General features: G+C 56.0%; 1 protein-coding gene across 1 annotated transcript in view; it reads right to left on the bottom strand.

The window, feature by feature from the left end:
• Positions 1-345: 345 nt before the first annotated feature.
• LOC123345834 (E3 ubiquitin-protein ligase TRIM41-like) overlaps positions 346-14,123 on the bottom strand; it is a 34,683-nt gene continuing 20,905 nt past the window's right edge. Inside the window, exon 8 of the mRNA XM_044982892.1 lies at positions 346-471. Coding sequence (XP_044838827.1) covers positions 346-471 — 126 coding nt within the window. The remainder of the gene's footprint in view (positions 472-14,123) is intronic.

The following is a 14,123-nucleotide window of genomic DNA, read 5'->3' on the forward strand; positions in this document are numbered from 1 at the left end:
GGCAGTGCGGTGGACTTCAGGGCAGAGTCTCTTCCACGGGAGCATGGACTCCAGCAGTGGGGATTTTGGGTACCCTGGGCCCAACACGAGCAAGGGCCCCCTCTTCCACCGAGACAGCCGGGTACGGCACGTTCGGTGCCGGAGGCCACTATCAGCAGGCCCCCCCCGTCTCCAACAGGACAGACCACCTCCCCTCAAGGCCCGCCGTTGGGGCAGGAGGCACTGGTGGCTGATCGCCCAGGGGCAGAGCAGATACCTGAAGAGGTGCTGCCAGGCCAATCCTCGTCCTCCTCACCTGACGAGGCGGTGGCGGGGGCATCACCATCCGAACCCCCGCCTATTGACCTAAAAGCGCATCAGGACCTTCTCCAACGGGTAGCGAAGGCCATTAACCTGCCCATTGAGGAGGTCCAAGAGGTCGATGACCCAATCACCGATGTCGTGGGAGCGGAGGTCCCCGTGAGAGTAGCACTGCCATTTATCCGTACAATCCAGCGGAATAATGCTACCATCTGGCAGTCGCCTTCCTCCGTCCCCCCCACGACGCGAGGGGTGGAGAGGAAATATTCCGTTCCGCCCAAGGGGTACGAATACCTGTATGTGCACCCAACCCCGGACTCTCTAGTTGTCCAGTCCGTGAACGACCGGGAAAGGCACGGACAGCTGGCCGCTGCGCCAAAATCCAAGGAGTCGCGGCGCATGGACCTCTTGGGGCGAAAAATCTATTCAGCGGGAGGCCTTCAGCTCCGCATTGCGAACCAAATGGCCCTCCTTTCCCGGTACACTTTCAACATCTTGGGGTGCCTGAGTAAATTTGCAGAGCTGACCCCGCAGGACTCCCGCCGGGAATTCTCGGCGCTCCTGGACGAGGGCAAGACAGCCTCCCGGACCTTAATTCGAGCGGCCGTGGACTCCGCGGACTCGGGAGCCAGAACTATGGCTTCCGGAAAACCATGCGGCGTATTGCGTGGCTGCAATCCTCCACCTTGCCGCCGGAGGTACAATACACCCTCCAGGACCTTCCCTTTGAGACACAGGGTCTCTTCTCAGAAAAGACAGACACGAGAATTCAGACCCTGAAGGATGGGAGGGTTGCTATTCGTACTTTGGGCATGCACACGCCGGCCACCCAGAGACGATCGTTCCGGCAGCAGCCCTACCGGCCCTTCACCCAAGCCAGGTCTCGGCCATTTAATAATCACCGAGCGGCCCCCTTCCGCCGCAGACCATCGGGAGGTCGGCGTAACCAGGCCCAGAGCTCCTCCAAGGCTCCTCAAGGCCCAAAACCGGCCTTTTGCTGGGACGCCCGAGGACGGCCCACCACTCTCCCCCCCGGATCCATCCCTATTGTTTTCAAGTCGCCTTTCCCGCTTCCTCCAGGCGTGGTGTTCCATAACATCGGACAGCTGGGTCCTCAACACCGTCCAGCACGGCTACCGTCTGCAGTTTATTTCGCCCCCTCCCTCCCACCCACCTTCCCCGTCCCTCTTCAGGGACCCCTCTCACGAGCAAGTCCTCTTACAGGAGGTCGAGACTCTGTTGAGCGTGGGTGCTATCGAGGAGGTGCCTCGCAGCAGGCGGGGCAGGGGATTCTATTCCAGATACTTTCTAATCCCCAAGGCGAAAGGAGGCCTTCGTCCCATCTTAGACCTCCGGGAGCTCAACAGACACCTGTGCAAGCTCAAGTTTCGTATGGTGACCTTGGGGACCATTATTCCTTCCTTGGATCCGGGAGACTGGTTTGCCGCCCTCGACATGAAGGATGCATACTTTCATGTGGCAATTTACCCCCCACACAGATGCTACCTGCGCTTCGTGGTCAACGAAGCTCACTACCAGTTTGCGGTACTACCCTTCGGCCTCTCCACCGCACCGAGAGTGTTCACCAAGTGTATGGCGGTCGTGGCCGCAGCCCTCCACCGTCGTCGAATTCATGTGTACCCGTATCTCGACGACTGGCTGATTCGCGGTCGCTCCCACGAGCTGGTAGCGGCTCAGGTGACCGAGGTACTGCATCTGTTCCGGTCTCTAGACCTGCTTATCAACGCCGAAAAGTCCAGCTTAGTTCCAGCACAAAGGGTGGAGTTCATAGGAGCGGTCCTCGACTCCAATTTGGCCAGAGCCTGCCTACCTCGTCCTCGGCACGAGACGATGGTCTCGTTCATACGGACACTGCAGGCCTTCCCTACAACAACGGTGAGATCCTGCCTGCGCCTCCTGGGTCACATGGCAGCGTGCGCGTTTGTGACCGCGCACGCACGGCTGCGACTTCGCCCGTTCCAAATGTGGCTGGCATCGGTGTACCGCCCCCATCGCGACCCCATAGACATGGTGGAGATGGTTGCAAAGCCCACTCTCCAGACGCTCACCTGGTGGCTGGATCCGGAGATTGTCTGCGCAGGGGTCCCGTTCCACCCTCCTCGCCCGTCCGCTTGGATGGGGGGCTCACATAGGAGACCTGCACACCCAGGGTCTCTGGTCAGCCCAGGAGCTCTCCCTCCACATCAACGTCCGGGAGCTGAGAGCGATCCGTCTGGCGTGTCTCGCCTTTCGGACCCACCTTCAGGACCGCTGTGTAGCGGTGTACACGGACAACACCACAGCAATGTTCTATGTCAACAAGCAGGGCGGAGCCCGATCCTCCCCGCTTTGCAAGGAGGCGATGCTCCTATGGGATCTTTGCGTGACCCACTCGATTCGCCTCGAAGCGTTTTTTCTGCCAGGGGTGCAGAACACGTTGGCCGACCGTGTGAGCAGGTCCTTCGCCTCCCACGAGTGGTCCCTTTGCCCAGATGTGGCTTACACAATCTTCCAGAGGTGGGGGTTTCCCCAGATAGACCTCTTTGCCTCCCAGGCCAACAGGAAATGCCACAGGTTCTGCTCCTACCAGGGTCAAGCTCTGGGCTCCCTCTCGGATGCGTTCCTCCTGCCATGGACGGATCCCCTCCTCTACGCGTTCCCCCCGTTTCCGCTCGTCCACCGAGTGTTACTCAAGCTTCGGAGGGACAGGGCCCGCGTAATACTCGTCGCTCCGGCCTGGCCGAGACAGCACTGGTACACCCTGCTGCTCGAGCTGTCGGTTCGGGAACCCATTCCCCTTCCGCTATGGCCGGACCTCATCACTCAGGACCTCGGCAGGCTTTGTCACCCGAACCTGCAGTCGCTGCATCTCACAGCTTGGTTCCTGAGTGGTTGACCGACGCAGAAAGGGGTTGTTCGTTGCCAGTACAAGAAGTACTGCTCGAAAGCAGGAAGCCTTCGACACGCTCTACCTACCTCGCGAAGTGGAAACGCTTCGCACTCTGGTGCGACCAACGAGGTCTTAACCCATTCTTGGCCCCCATCCAGACCATCCTCGACTACCTCTGGTACCTGAAAGGTCAAGGTCTCGCGATCTCTTCCCTAAAAGTGCACCTGGCGGCTCTGTCAGCCTTTCGGCCCGCCATAGGAGGTCGGTCCGTCTTCTCTAACCCAATGGTTGCCCGCTTCCTTAAAGGGCTAGACCGTCTATACCCACCGGTACGTCATCCTACTCCAACTTGGGATCTGAACCTGGTTCTCGCTCAGATGATGAGACCACCCTTCGAGCCCCTGGCCATGTGCTCTCTGCTTCATCTCACCTGGAAGACGGCCTTCCTCGTGGCAATTACATCCGCCAGACGAGTCTCGGAACTCCGCGGCCTGACGGCGGGTCCCCCGTATACTGTCTTCCATGGGGACAAGGTGCAACTTCGACCACACCCGACCTTCCTCCCCAAGGTGGTGTCGGCCTTCCATCTCAACCAAGAGATCTTCCTCCCGGTCTTCTTTCCGAAGCCGCACGCCTCACCTCGCGAGCAGCAGCTCCACACCCTGGACGTCCGCAGGGCCCTCGCTTTTTACATCGACCAGACGAAGCCCTTCCGGCGTTCGACCCAGCTCTTTGTGGCGATCGCCGACCGCATGAAAGGCGAGCCGGTCTCCTCGCAGCAGATTTCATCCTGGGTGACGTCCTGCATACGAACATGCTATGAGCTTGCTCGCGTCCCCCCGTGCCGACTCACCGCACACTCGACGAGGGCGCACGCCTCGTCGGCCACCTTCCTGGCCCATGTTCCCATCCAGGACATCTGTAGAGCAGCCACCTGGTCTTCTGTCCACACCTTCGCTTCCCACTACGCGTTGGTGCAGCAATCCAGAGACGACGCAGCCTTCGGCTCTGCGGTATTGCGCTCTGCCACGTCTCACTCCGACCCCACCGCCTAGGTAAGGCTTGGGAATCACCTGACTGGAATGCATAGGAGCAATCACTCGAAGAAGAAAAGACGGTTACTCACCGTAGTAACTGGTGTTCTTCGAGATGTGTTGCTCCTATCCATTCCAGACCCGCCCTCCTTCCCCAGTGTCGGAGTAGCCGGCAAGAAGGAACTGAGGAGCGGACGGGCCGGCTGGGGTATATAACCAGCGCCATGGCGGCGCCACTCCAGGGGGCGCCAGCCAGCCCGCCGGAGTTGCTAGGGTAAAAATGTTCCGGAGAAGCTGTGCACGCGCGGCGCGCACACCTGACTGGAATGGATAGGCGCAACACATCTCGAAGAACAACAGTTACTACAGGTGAGTAACCGTCTTTTTTTACCAGCAACAGCCAGTTCACTCGCTTCTCCCCCACTCCCAACCGGCCTCCCTGCTGCCCCAGCCAAGCCCCAGCCGCTCCCTTCCCACCAGCCAAAGCCTCCGTTCGTCCCCCACGATGCAGTTCTGTGCCCTCAGTTCAAGAAGTCCAGACACCTCGAAAGATGGGAATGGGGGTCGAGGGAAACGAGTTGGAGTTCAGAGAAATAACTCACCGGGGAACTGCTGGGCTGAGACACTTTCATATTTGATGCACTGAAACTCTGAAGCTGTTCTGCAGAATTTCCCGCTGAGCACGAGTGAGTCAGAAACCCCCGAGCCTGGCCTTGGGGCTCAGGTCCGGGCAGGGTCCGACCGGACAGGACTAAAAGCCCCTCAGCTGACTCAGGGTCACGGGGCTCAGCCTCCAGGGCTGAAAAACTGCTGTGGAAACGCTCCAGCTGGCGCCCGAGCTCTGGGAACCCGAGGAAGGGGAGGGGCCCAGAAGCTGGTCTCCAGCCCGAGCCCGGACGTCTACACGGCCGTGTTTGGCCCGGCAGCCTGAGCGCCGCGGAGCTGAATCAGGTGACCGGGCCAGCCACAGCCGAGCGGCGCAGACGGAGCTTTTACCCCTGTGTAGCCGCACCCAGAGTACCCTGAGTACGGAGCAATGTTGCCTGGCCGGCCTCTCCCTTCTCCTTTGACTGTAGCTCATCTCCTGCCGGCCCGTTTCTCTGGTCAGTGCTTTGCAGCTTCTCCTGCTTGGGCTGAAGGAAACCTGACCCGGCTTTAACCCAGCTGCTCCTCTGGGAAGAGAGAGGATCCCGACAGAGTGAGATGGGAGAAGGTCTGTAAGCCCAGGCCCCGTCAGGCCTGGCCCCAAGAGGGGCGGCTCGAGTAGAAGCAGTGAGGTCTGGTGTGACTGATGCGCTGTGTGACCATGACCAAGGTACTGCACCTCCCTGCCTCGGTTTCCCCATCTGTAAGTGGTGTAGTAATACTTACACACCTACCCTGGGTGTGCGCTAACGCTGACTGTGTTAGTGTATCTGGGCAGGGCTTTCACAGGCAGAGGGCCAGGTAAACGCTAAGGAGAACATAGAACATTAGAGTCTCTGGCCTGGAGGGGAATGGACGGGGGCGCAGAGCCCCTGGGGGGGGGGTTCCCTGGAAGGTTGTGGGGCCCATGGAGGGGTCCAGGAGCCCTGGGGGATGCAGTGAGCTCAGCAGCTCCGACGTCCTGCCCCCTGCTAGCGAAACGGGGGGCAGGAGGAGGCTAAGCTGGGGAAGGGGGTGAGAATGTGACAGCCAATGGGTCCAGTCCCTGCACTTCCCCATCCCCTTACAAGGCGACATCTCGCCCACCCTGCGCAAACCTCAGGTCCCCCGGGGCTGCCTGAGTGACCCTCCGAGGAGCCGCCTGGCGCAGTCACTGCTGGCTGCACTCAGCACCGGGCTCTGGTTTCCAGCATCGCTGGCAGGAGGAAGCGGGTGCAGCCAGGCCGTTCGTGGTCAGGCTTTTCTCCGCCCCTGGTGGGCAGGCAGAGGGGATGGGGGGAGGTGGGTTGTTTTTTTTAATAAAGAAATGAAAAAAAGCCCCTGGCCTAGTGAAATTCTCACCCAGCAAATCAGACCGGGATCGGGGCCAGCGGGGCTGTGACTAACCCGCTCTCTCCGGATCCCAGCAGGCTCAGCTCTGAGCACTTCGCAGTCCAGCTTCTCCCGCGTCCCGGCCCAAACTGCTCCTGAATGGGGAGTAGGAGGGAGCTCGGGGACTCCAGCACCACCGAGCCGAATCTGGTCTGGGCTAAAAACATCCATCAGCAGAAAAATCCACTCCCCACCGGTGCAGTTACGCTGACCTAAGTCTCTGTGTAGACAGTGCTAGGTGGCTGGACCAGTTCTTCTGCCCTCTGAGATAAGCCCAGTAAGCAGTGGTATCCCCCAGACGCCACCACTTGGCCTGACAAAATGAGATGTGGTGATTGTCATAGTCCGACGCCCCCTTTTCTCAGGGCTTTAATGGGCAGTGAAATATATCACGATTTCTACATTGGGCATAGGAGTTATCGCCCCATTGACGTGCATAGGGTAGGTCTCCCTTCTCAGAGCAATGGGCTCAGGCTTTCTGCAGACTCAGGCAGCGTCACTGCACCAATTACACTCAGGACACAGGGGTTTGTGTGTGTGTGAGGAGGAGGGTAAATGACGTGTGGTGAGGAGAAGGACCTGTCCTGGTCCGATCATAAACTTGGGGTGGATCAGTCTCTAAAGAAAACAACTCCTGGGATGTCAAGACTGATTCTGTAGCACCAAGCTCTAGAGTTTTAAAAAATGGAAAAAAGAAGGCCAATGTACTTGAAGGTAAGTACATGAAACGTACATTCAGTGAAACTGAAAGGCAACAAACTGACTGATCACACAAGGCACACTTGGCCGGTGGAACTCCCTGCCACAAGACAAGCTCGCGCCCAACCGCTCCGGAAGATTAAAAAGAAGGCTCCGACACTTGCAATGGAGAATGAGTCCAGCAACGAATTAGATAGTGAGGATTAAGAAACAAACCCTCAGGATCTGGTGAGGCTCTAACCTTCCCGCTTCAGAGTGAAAACCGTCAGCTACCGCAGGTCAGGAGAGAACGTTCCCTGCGGGGAGATTATCCAACATCTCCTACTGCCTAATTCTTATACCTTCCTCTGAAGCAGTTAACTGTGGCTACTGTCAGAGAGAGGAGACCGGACGCTACACAGACAATATTCCCAGAGCTGATCCAGTCAGAAAAGTCCTCAGTGCAGCCCTGTCTGCCTACTGCATCCAGCACATTAATTCCTCACTATTATTGTTTGTATTACAGGAGCGCCTATGGGCCCCAACGGGGATCAGGGCCCCATGGTGAACATGGGGTGCAGAGTGTCTCTTTGGGGCACAGAGTGTCACACTAGGGTCTCCCATCCACCTTGCCATAGGTTCTGTGTGACCTGTCATCTCTCCTCTTCCCTGCTGTGGCAGGGGATCTGTGTATCCCACATTCCCTCCCACCCCAAACCATTGTCTCTCATGATTACTCCGGGGGGGGGGGGGATTCTGCACCACTGCGCAATTCAGATTTTTTGCAGAATTACTGTTCTGCACAGAATTTCATTGTTCTCCGCAGAACTGGTGCTGCAGAGCTGCTGGCCGCCGCTAGGGGCCCCTGGACCCGGCAGAGCCCAGCTCCCCAGCTCACAAGCAGAGGACACTGCAGGGAGGACGGGGTGTGGAGGGAGAGCTGGAGGCTTCCTGGCAGCTGTGGTCCTGGCACGCTCTGAAAGAAGGAGCGGCGTGTCCCGCAGTGTGTGGAACACCTGGCCTGGCGGGGACGGAGCCCTGGGCGCTGTCAGCCCTGCACAGCCCAGCACTGAAATCACCACAGGAAACTCTGTCCAAGCCTGGTCTGACCAGCATCAGGCTGTGTCTGCCTCTGGATCCCTGGGCCCTGGATCCCCTCCAGCACCCCCCAAACACCCCTTCCGAGTACACGAACCCGCCCTCCACCATCCCTCAACTGTACCCCCCCAACTACCCCCCTCCCAGCAGTGTCATCTATCTGGGAACCTCTATATGGCAACCCTACAGGGTCAAGGAAAAAAAAGGACACCGGAGGGGCAGCGTTTCCCCCCCAGATGTGCCCAACTGGCACGTGTGACGCACCCAGACTGAGGTGCCCAACAAAAGCCTAACAGAGAAACAGGCACTGGGTTGTCGCAGGGGTTTCCTGAACTCTCTACTCCGGGGGGAATCTTTGTTGTTGTCTGGATTGTTACAGACAGACTTGCTGACTGGTGCGTTTGTAATGAATTATCAAAGTTATTTGAACGGGCAGGTTATACTGTGTTACGCTGAGAGAGAAAATATGCAGAATTGTAAAATATTGTGCACAGAATGTTTATTTTTTTGGCACAGGATTCCCCTAGGAGTACCCATGCCAGGGGCTCGGTGTGCCTTCCCAGAGTCCCCCATTCCCCGCTCAGTATGGCGTCTGTATGCCCCCTCTGCCATCCACGCCAGGGGCTCTGTGTGCCCACCCCGTTTACCCCCTTCCCCCCCACCACTCCTATTTTATTCCTTTCTTGCTGGGATGTAAGACCCGTCAGTAGAGTGTCAGCACGTTCTCTCCCACTGGGGCGATGGACAGGGTGGAGCTGGGCTGCGGTTACGCGGGAAGATGCCAGTGGCTCCATCAGCCGGTTCATTGGCCTATGGGTAACTGCAGAGTTTGTTAAGCTGCCACATCAATTCATTGCTGGCACCAGCCCTTGCATCTGACCCTGCCCTACGTCGGTTCAGCCCCACACCCATTTCCATGCCCACCTGAGGCACGGAGCTGCTCCCTGCCCCACCTGTACCCCAAACCCCTGTGGAGCGGGGAAGGCAGTCGAAGGCAGGGAGGGATGGGTCTAAAAAAAAATCACATTCTCCAGTCGTCAAGGCTAAAATCTCCCACGAGAGCTGGTGACACGGAGAGTCACCTTCCTGTTAAATTAGCAACACGGCGGGGAACCAGGGCCCTCCTTTGTTCTGTGGTTATGTGAGGACTTTCCTATTGAAAACGTTTACATTACAGACCTGACGCTGCTTCCTCGAGCTGATGCGCCTTGGATTTCAGAACAGCAGGGGGAAGGTTAGACCCGTACTTGCAATGCAGGGAAGGAATCAGTCTGTCTAGTAGAAGATCCTTCAGACCTGAAGGGGCCACAGAACTTTTCCGTTTGTGAGGAATAACATAAAGGGCCAGAGTCTGATCTCAGTGACCTGGGTGTGAATCTGGAGTGACCCCACTGACATTAATGTAGCCAGAGTCAATTCTGATCTCAGTGACCCTGTTGCCATCAATGGAGTCAGGGCTGGATTCTGGTCTCAGTGATCCTGGTGTGAATCCGGAGCGATCCCGCTGCACCAGTGGAGTTGTTCTGTACTTGCCCAGGTGTAACAGTGCACAGATTGGATAACAGCTGGCCTCTGCTAACAGCTGGACCCAACATCTGTCTGTGATGCTCAGACTTATTTTGTTCTTGCAGGCAGGACATCATCTCGTGGCAGCTCCCCTTGGCTCTTTCCACTTGCTCTGGACGAGATGAGGCCATCTAGTTGGTCCCCTCCCAGAGCCAGGGATAGAACCCAGGAGTCCTGGCTCCCAGCCCCTCTCACCCTCCCAGATAACAGGGAGGGCTGCCCCTTGAAGGCCTGCCCACCTGCCCGCCCTGTTCACATGTATTTTATCATCCTTTCTAACAACTCAAGCTAGTAAACACACCAAAATGTGGCCTACTGAAAACTGCTACATAATTAAAACAAAGTCATGGCCATTAAGTAAAAGCATAAAAACGATGCACCAGAGGCCCAGTTTAATAACCTACGCCTACCAGAGACCACTACAGCTTTAAGAAAAGCGGCTCTGAAAAAATGAAGCAACTGCCAAAACACGAGCATGCTCTGGGCTTTTGCAGTTCACAAAACTATCCCTCTTGCTGGCGTATTATCTGCGCAGACGCTCAGCTTTAAGATGCTAAACAGAGCTACAAGTCCACTAGAAATAGTCAAAGTGGCAAAGAGTCCTGTGGCACCTTATAGACTAAGAGACGTATTGGAGCATGAGCTTTCGTGGGTGAATACCCACTTCGTCGGATGCATGTAGTGGAAATTTCCAGAGGCAGGTATAAATCTGCAGGCAAGAATCAGGCTAGAGATAAGGAGGTTAGTTCAGTCAGGGAGGATGAGGCCCTCTTCTAGCAGCTGAGGTGTGAACACCAGGGGAGGAGAAACTGCTTTTGTAGTTGGCAAGCCATTCACAGTCTTTGTTTAATCCTGAGCTGATGGTGCCAAATTTGCAGATGAACTGAAGCTCAGCAGTTTCTCTTTGAAGTCTGGTCCTGAAGTTTTTTTGCTGCAGGATGGCCACCTTTAAATCTGCTATTGTGTGTCCAGGGAGGCTGAAGTGTTCTCCTACAGGTTTTTGTATATTGCCATTCCTAATGTCTGATTTGTGTCCATTTATCCTTTTCCTTAGAGACTGTCCGGTTTGGCCAATGTACATAGCAGAGGGGCATTGCTGGCATATGATGCGTATATTACATTGGTGGACGTGCAGGTGAATGAACCGGTGATGTTGTGGCTGATCTGGTTAGGTCCTGTCATGGTGTTGCTGGTGTAGATATGTGGGCAGAGTTGGCATCGAGGTTTGTTGCATGGATTGGTTTCTGAGTTAGTTACTGTGGTGCGGTGCAGTTACTGGTGAGAATATGCTTAAGGTTGGCAGGTTGTCTATGGGCGAGGACTGGCCTGCCACCCAAGGCCTGTGAAAGTGAGGGATCATTGTCCAGGATGAGTTGTAGATCCCTGATGATGCGTTGGAGGGGTTTTAGCTGGGGACTGTATGTGATGGCCAGTGGGGTTCTGTTGGTTTCTTTCTTGCACTTCTCTTGCAGCAGGAGGCTTCCGGGTACACGTCTGGCTCTATTGATCTGTTTCCTTATTTCCTCGTGTGGGTATCGTAGTTTTGAGAATGCTTGGTGAAGATCTTGTAGGTGTTGGTCTCTGTCTGAGGGGTTGGAGCAGATGCGGTTGTACCTCAGTGCTTGGCTGTAGACAATGTGGTGTGCCCGGGATGGAAGCTGGAGGCATGAAGGTAGGCATAGCGGTCGGTGGGTTTTTGGTATAGGGTGGTGTTAACATGACCATTACTTATTTGCACCGTGGTGTCTAGGAAGTGGACCTCCCATGTAGATTGGTCCAAGCTGAGTGGTGGGGTGGAAGCTGTTGAAATCGTGGTGGAATTCTTCCAGGGTTTCCTTCCCATGGGTCCAGATGATGAAGATGTCATCGATGTAGCGTAGGTAGAGAAGGGGCGTGAGTGGACGAGAGCTGAGGAAGCGTTGTTCCATGTCAGCCATAAAAATGTTGGTATATTGTGGGGCCATGCCGGTGCCCATAGCGGTGCCACTGATCTGGAGGTTTATATTGTCACCAAATTTGAAATAATTGTGTGTGAGGATAAAGTCAGAGCTCAGCAACCAGACGCGCTGTGGCATCATCAGGGATCCAGACTAACACGGCTACCCCTCTGATACTAGAAATAGTCACACACTCCTCACAAATATCATGAATATTGTCTGATACTGGAAAGGAGAGTAAAAGGCATTCGCTCAGGCCTACACAATTTCTCTGGGTTGTCAGCTCTTACTTTGATGAATACTGCACACGGAGAACAGTAAAAAATAACGAATCAAGTGGCACAGACAGCAAACCAACCCACAAACAAACACGTGACAACACTGAAAATACGAAGGGAAGTAGAACATCAAGTGGTTGGTGATGGGTATTTTAAATGAGGGTCTAGGACCCAGGCTGTGCAATGCAACAGAGCCCTAGAGACCGACCAACTGACCCAAAAACTCAGAGTAGAAGCCCTGGAGCACATTGACACAGGGCTTCAGAGTTTGCAGACAGATCCCTGCTTCAAAGACCTTGCAGATAAGGTCTTCCTGCTCCAAAACACCTAAGCACCACACCTAGTGCTTGGTACCTACGAGTCAATGGGAGCCCTCGGAAGAGCTGGAACTACACCAGATCACAAAGATGTGGCCGTAATGGCTTCCAATAGCTCTCCCCAAACAAATTCTAAAACTTCGTGGCCATCACCTGTCTGGAACCCAATTCTAATTGAAAGGCCGAACAAATAAACAGCACCCGCGGTAAAGTTCCTCCAGTTTTAACAATTTCCTATGTATTAATTAGTAACACCGGATATTTTTTTTTTACAAATCATGAGGATCACAGTTTTCAGCTGTCTACAAACCTCCACAAGAATTCTGTTGTTCAAAGAATCCTTTTCTTTGGAACACGTCCTGTGGAAACCTGGTTTGAGATGTAACCGTGCCAATGTCAGGAGCGAGGCCTCCCCACATGCTTCTGCTCCAGGATTCATTCACCAAAGCCCTTGTTGGTGTCTCTAGGCATAACTCTAGGTAACTTGGGGGGGGGGGGGTGGAAGACCACGAGTGTTGATGAAGCCCTCCTGCTCTAGGCCAAAGTGAACCAAAGCTCCTCCATGTTGAACTTTAACCAACCTAAAATGCCAGCAGCCGAAAAACGGGATGTGTAAGAGTCAGCTATTTAGCTATCAGCTGCAGCACAGCTCAAACCGGTCAAAAGCGCTAGTGATGGGGGGGGGGGGAGCCTACATGCCTCAAACTGAAGGACAAGATAAAATGCAGAAGGAAAAATTACTAACAAGCTACTATTGCAGCAGCCAAGGTTGCTACAGGGGGAGAGGGAGGGAGGGGAGGAAGGGAGAAACTAAGCTGAAACAAACAACTTGGGTATAAAAAGGGAAAACTGCTTGTATCAGCACGCTTGATTTGAGACCTGCTGGTCTCCTAGTGCCTTTTCGGGATCTTGAATAAACTTTGTCTGCTTCTCCACCCTGGTGTGTTAATTAGTGCGATGCACACCAGGCAACGAACCCCGCTGTTGCCCCCTCGGGCCCTCTGTGCCGGCAACACCCCGATCCCGCAAAGACCAGTGCACGGGAGCCCTCCACAGGCAGAGCTGTTGGCGGGATCAGGATCTAGGACAAAGTCAATAGCATGAAAGCAGCTTCTTAAAGTGACACCAAGCAAAATACACTCACAGATTTCTGTTAACCGTGGCTTGCTGAGCTTTATCCATCAGATCACTACCATGTAGCCACATCCTCACCATGCCCCAAAACGCCAGCAACTCGCACCCCCTGCAAAGCCTGCGCCCCCCGCAGCCTGCTCTTGTCCGGCCTAGCCTGGGGCTGGGACACCCCAAACTCCCCAACACCCCTCACCTCACTGACCCCCACCTACACCCTATTTCTCCCATCACTTCTTCCACCTCTGCTCCAGGGTCCAGGTCAGAAGGCACCTAACTAGTGGAGGCAGCCTGCAGGGCTCCACTAATTAGGTGTGAGGCCCTGAATTCCCCCCCACCCCATCATTCCCTCTTTGTCCCCCCCCATCTCCCCCCAGTATCATGTTCTACTGCAGGGGTCTCGAGTTCCCGGCCCGCGAGCCTCCCCAATGTGGCTTGTGGGGCACCAGCAGTTTTGGGGCCGGGTCTCTCGCTTGGCCCCACCTGCTGCCCCCGGGTGCTGCCCCGCACAGGGTCTGCCGGCTCCGGGGCGGGGCTGGGCCTCCGTGTGCTGCCCCCACCCCGAGCGACCCCGCGGCCAATGGGAAGCTGCAGGGCTGTGCCTGGGGGCAGCAGCTCGCGGAGGCCCCCGGACCCGCTCCCCTTGGAGCCCCAGGTAAGCGCTGCACCCCCCGGCCCCCTCCCAGAGCCTGCACCCCCACCCCCTCCTGCCCCCAAACTCCCTCCCAGAGCCTGCACCCCCACCCCCTCCCGCCCCCAAACTCCCTCCCAGAGCCTGCACCCCCACCCCACATACCCCCTCCCACCCCCCAACCCCCTCCCAGAGCCTGCACCCCCACCCCCTGGCCCACAGATCAATGTCTTATCCTCCCTTGGGT

This window comes from Mauremys mutica, chromosome 12 (assembly GCF_020497125.1).
Source record: "Mauremys mutica isolate MM-2020 ecotype Southern chromosome 12, ASM2049712v1, whole genome shotgun sequence".
NCBI lineage: Eukaryota > Metazoa > Chordata > Testudines > Geoemydidae > Mauremys > Mauremys mutica.